The sequence below is a fragment of the Mesitornis unicolor genome, unplaced genomic scaffold, assembly GCF_000695765.1.
Source record: "Mesitornis unicolor isolate BGI_N332 unplaced genomic scaffold, ASM69576v1 scaffold39199, whole genome shotgun sequence".
NCBI classification, from domain to species: domain Eukaryota; kingdom Metazoa; phylum Chordata; class Aves; order Mesitornithiformes; family Mesitornithidae; genus Mesitornis; species Mesitornis unicolor.
In genome coordinates this window covers 59,625-64,987 of record NW_010207271.1, presented here as the reverse complement: position 1 = coordinate 64,987, position 5,363 = coordinate 59,625, and the positions used below count along the sequence as shown (strand labels likewise).

General features: G+C 41.7%; 1 protein-coding gene across 1 annotated transcript; it reads left to right on the top strand.

Moving 5' to 3' along the window:
- Positions 1 to 1,104: 1,104 nt before the first annotated feature.
- Positions 1,105 to 4,311, top strand: LOC104546635 (PI-PLC X domain-containing protein 3-like; the record flags this gene model as incomplete). Its single annotated transcript, XM_010192071.1, has 2 exons — positions 1,105 to 1,346; positions 4,149 to 4,311. Coding segments are annotated over 2 exons (405 nt in total), but the record flags the coding sequence as incomplete, so codon positions are not given.
- Positions 4,312 to 5,363: the final 1,052 nt, after the last annotated feature.

Here is a 5,363-nt window from a genome sequence, read left to right as displayed (position 1 = left end):
CAGTAATCTATCTCCTTCTCACACTCTCTAACCAATTTAAAGCCTGCAAGGACCTCCTTTCTGGAGTGTACCTGCTTCCCTCCGTTTATGTGCAGGTGTGTAGCCCCTTCATCCATGGTGTGGCTAGACTGTGTACTGCTCCCAAGCATGTTTGTTAAATAATTACATGATGGTATCCTTGGGCCCATGTGCTTCTTAAAAATTATTTTTCTCTTCTGGGAGATCATGTTGTGTTGACTTGTGTTGGGAAGGATTTGAGAAACTTGTCTTTTTGGCCAGTGTGCAGCATGTAAGCTTTAACATGACTAAGGTATGGTACAGAATTTCTTCTTGACTCCTTTGCAGCCATTCCAATTTATAGCAGCAAGATTATATGCCTCTTGCCTGTGGAAACTGCTCCCATGCACATACAAACTGAAGAGCCTTTCAGCAACAGCATGTAATTCTAAAACTGAAAAATATGTGAGGCTTTGAGAAATTCCTCTGATGGTGTCAGTGCTAGAGTCCAGAATGAATCACTTGTATGTTTGGGTTTTAATAAAAAGTGTTGCATCTTTGTGGTGTCCTCTGAGAACCACCTTACAAGGCCTAAAGTGCTGAATTTTGATTTAGAGAAGATTTTACTGACGGCAAGATGGACTTTGGCATCTCATGCAGTAAGCGTGAGTAGAATGCTGTTGTGCCAGTCAGCCTGGTACTCTTTAGCCACTTACTAGGAGTTACTTGGAGGAGGCCAAGGCTGCTAACATCCTTAAGTACAGGTTTAATATTCTCTGACAGGGCTTTGAAATGCTTCTAAGTTGAATTATTTGAATGACATTTCAGTTTACTCCTGGCAACTATTTCACTTTAAAGTGATGGCCCTTAAAGCCTGAAGCAATCCTGTCCTTGTAGCTAACCACAATGATCTCTGTCTCCTTGGCTGGCAATAGTGCAACAAATATACTGACAGCCATGATTCAAGAGCAGCTTCTTTTTGCTTGGTCCTCTTTTCACTGCTATGCTAGCTGCAGCAGTACTGCATACGCATAAACCAATGCAACATGCTGTTTAAATATAAATAACAGAGTTGTGATTTTTTTCTTTTCTCCTTTGTTCTGTTAGGTTCTCATATTCTACCACTACCCTTTGTACCGGGAATACCCCTTCCTGTGGCCAGGGAATAAAATGCCGGCACCATGGGCTAATACAACCAATGTGCACAAACTGTTACAGTTCCTGGAGACCACTCTTGGGGAACGAAGTCGTTATGGGACTTTTCATGTTTCTCAAGCAATTCTCACACCTCAAGTGAAAACTATTGCACGGCATCTAATTCGTGGTCTGAAGAACACGCTTGTTCATAGGTAAGGACTTCTCTTGATTTCAGTTCTTTACGTACTGTGTTTTCTGTTGAAAGAGGCACTGAGTAAGCAAGAAATTATTAAATGTTTGCTTATCATAGAATCATAGAATGGTTTAGGTTGGAAGGGGCCTTAACAAACATCTAGTCCAAACTCCCTGCCACAGCCTAGAAGACTTGATGAAAGTACACAGCTTTGGTTCGTTACTATTGCTAGTGAGAGATATTTGCAGTCTTTAAAAATAAAGTTACTGAAAATAATAAGGTAACAGGGGGGGTGTGTGTGTATGTGTGTGTATATATATATAATTTTAAAAAGCATAATTTTGTTTCCTGGTAATTTGAGCTGTTTCCAAATGTGATGTGATACCATAAAACATCGACCAGACCTGCTGTTTCAAACCAGTAGTTCATTCCAAATTGGTTGTACTTGAAGTCGGTGGGGGGGGGGGATAAATGTGCCACGTTAGAAAACTGTCTGTTTTGGGGCTCAGTTTTGCCTTTGTCTGCATAAATCTGTCCCAGTAATTTCAGTAATGGCCGAAGATGTGTGACCTGGGTCAGTATTTTATCTTACGTTTCTTTACCAAAAATTAATTTGACCTTTTCTTATACCACTGACTGTTGTACAATTAATTTGCTTATGAGTGAGATCACTAGAAGAGGGTTTTGCTTTGACTAGCATAGAGTGCCAGCAGTTTTCAATAGTGACCAGTGTAGGTTCTCTATGACTTTATTTTATGGCATTACCACCTTGCAGCCTGATGGCTAAAAACTGCCAGAACTGTAACAGTCCTGGGGGGATCTGGTCTTTTGGCTCACTGTTTTAATATTGCCTGTTTTGATGTTGCTGACAGTTTATCTTGCCATAACGATATTGAATTCTAAATTACACTTGTATAGGTGGTCACAGCTTGTCTAATTTGATCAGCAACTGAGCTTAGTATCAAGCAGTGTGATAAACACGCATCTTCAGCCAGTTCTTGTTCCCTTTGGGAGAATCACTGTTCACTTCAGAATTGATTACAGTATTGGTATTTTGAAGCCAAAGTCAATAGAACTTATTTTCTTGAAAATCCTTTCTGAAGATAGCAAGTGGTGTGCTTTTGCAGTCGCAGAAGTTGTTGATGGAAGTAAGGAAGTACTAGAAGTGTAAGTCATGGAGTTTCCTGTCTCTGTCCTGCTTACAGACATTAATCTAGCAACAGATAATTAAATCCAAACGATGTTTGCCAAGTGTATTCAGTTCTCTGCTCTGGCATGCGCTCTACCTGTGCGGTCAGCATCAGTCACTAGATGGTGCTCGGGGACTTTAGGACTGGCCTTTGCTGTCACCAGTTGCGCAGGTTTGGTGGGGATACTTAACAGGAAGCACAGATACTACTTATTTCTACGTACTGTATGTTAAATGCACTGTTGTCTCGTGATTATGGGAAAGGTCGTACTGGATTTCTATTTTTAAACTAGTAAAGGATCATCTAATTTCATGGAATGGGCGAGCAGTTTTGTTTCGAGTGACTCCTGGCACAGGATCAGGGCAGTAAGCCACTGGAAGCTTGTCTTTGCTCCTTACCTTTCCCTCAGCCTCATCTTTCCACTTGTTTGAAAGTAAACTGTGAGCATTTAAAGTAGACACCAGTGTTTGCTAAAGCATCCTTGCTCATATACATTTACACGTACTAGACGATTTGTATGTGTAAATCTGTCTTTGCAGTTCTGTGTGGATGTGTGCCTTCTCATATGGAAATTTTGCCCTGAATATGACTCTTGAGCACTTGCTAAAGGAGAAATTGCAACATTCACACTTAGCTGGCTAAAGTCTGGTGTGTCCTTTCACAGGGACAGTAATTATGCCTTCTCTCAAGTTCTCATCTTTTGGTTCTTGACAAGATTTTTTTTTAACCTGGAACAAGATCTGTGTGGTATTTTTAGGGTTTTTTTGTTTGCTTGTTTCTTCCCCATCCTGTTAGCCAATTTGCTTGCTTACCATCTTCTCATATAATTTTGTATTATGGTAGTAATTTAAATAATTCTAATATACTTAATCATTTGCCTCTGTGCCAAAAACCCTGGTGCTTGTATGTTAGAGTGCAAAAAAACTCGTGCAGGCTCCTGACTTACGCTCTGTCCAATAAATGACTTGAAATTTCTCCCCACAGTAGTATTTTTAATTCCATTTAATTCAATTCATGACACACCTCACCTTTCCCTGGTTACAGTGATGTATGGTGGGATTTTCAACCCCTGTAGAGCCGAGGGCTCGATCCTGGGTTTGGTTTGACTGATTGTGCTGCTCTGGGTGGGACTGGAGGCTGAAAGGCATTTGGAAGAAATGCAGTGTGCTGTGCCCAGCAACTTCTTTCCTGCCCACCCTAAGGCAGAGCTGGGCAGGGCAGCATCTTGGGCCAGATACAGCCCTGCTTTGGGCTACACTGAAGTCTGCTGTGAAATCAAGCTCTGTTTCAACATGTACTTGGGTAAAAACAAACCAGGATGGGGGAGATTGTCGTGCAACATTAAATCCTGAAGCACAGTCTGCTCAGTGGGCATAGAGTCCACAAATGTTGTTTTGTGCACATGGTATTTTGGATTGGTGACTGACCAATATGTCTAACTGATAGCTTGTGATGACATGCTATGTTAAACACTCTTCTCATCAGCTGGTTGCGTTTTGGGTGGCAGTCAAGACCTGACCACAAATGTGAGATGATAACATGTGTAAACAGTATGTTATATTGGAAATAAGTATGTATAGAGAAAAGTATTTTTAAAAAATATTTAATTTTCTTTATTTCAATTTCTTTAGGAACCTGCCCATGATTTTGAACTGGGTGAAAGCACAGAAGCCAGGTGTTATGGGTGTTAACATAATTACATCAGACTTTGTGGAGCTGGTTGACTTTGCTGCTACAGTTATTGCATTAAACGACCTCCTTTTAGAAGAGGATGAATCTGCAACTAAATCTTGATTGCTGTATCCCACTTGTGCTCCTCAGTGGACATCTCTGAACTACACTGAATGTTTTATTCATTAAGTGAAACCTATTGTAATCTCTGTTTATTTAAAAAAAAAATATCTAGAGGAAACACGGTTAAACACCGGGTGCAGGCAGGTCCCTTCTCCTGGTGACGTGTAGGTCTGAGCAGAACAAAGTGCTGTCTGGGTGCTGCTGCGTGTCTGTGGCTACGTGTGTGACTAAGTTATGCACGCATCTGCTGCAGGCCGGCGCGGTGTCTGCCTGCCAACAAGAGGCTGGGCCTCTGGAGCAGATGGACCCGATTATGGTGCACGTCTCCCTGGTGACTGGACTCACCGTGCTCTTGTGTGCACATCCTGCTTATTTCTCAACTCCAGGTCTCAGACCAAGGATTACTGCTGATCCCTCGGCAGCACACTGACCAGGGTGGCCATGATGGCATTGTTCTTGGGCTACCTCAGGCGTAGCTGGGCTCAGCTGGAGGCTGCTGCTGTATTCATGACGCTGTTTTAGACACTACCTCTGACTTACTTTTAGAGACAATATTGCTGTTGTTCAGGAGGAAACTGTTACACTGTGTTAAGTATCTGAGCTGTCCTTTGGGCCTGAGAGGCAAAGGCTTGGCATGCTCTGCCTCTTTGGACTCCAAATTCCTCTTCTAGACCTCTTTATTTTGCTTTAATACATTTATTGCAACCATGTTTAAGTGTGTTTCTTTTGGCATTAATTTGGAGACTATTTCAGTCTTCAGATTATGAAGATCATAACTCACAAGCCTGAATTCCTGTTGTGAGACATTTGAGAAACCACAGTGTAACCTTTCTCTTTTGCTTGCTGAACACTTGTTTTTTCCATCCATTGAGTTTCCTTTGGGCAGAGTCTTGAACCCAGATGGACTTTCTCTGGAAAGAGGTGGGCTTGCTTGGTATTCAGAGAGCTAGAGCTGGTAAGGACTGCTCAAAACTCAGATATTGAATCTGTGATTTGCAATGTGACAGTGAATTCAGAAATCAAACACACAAGTTGAGCTTGTCAGAGAGCAG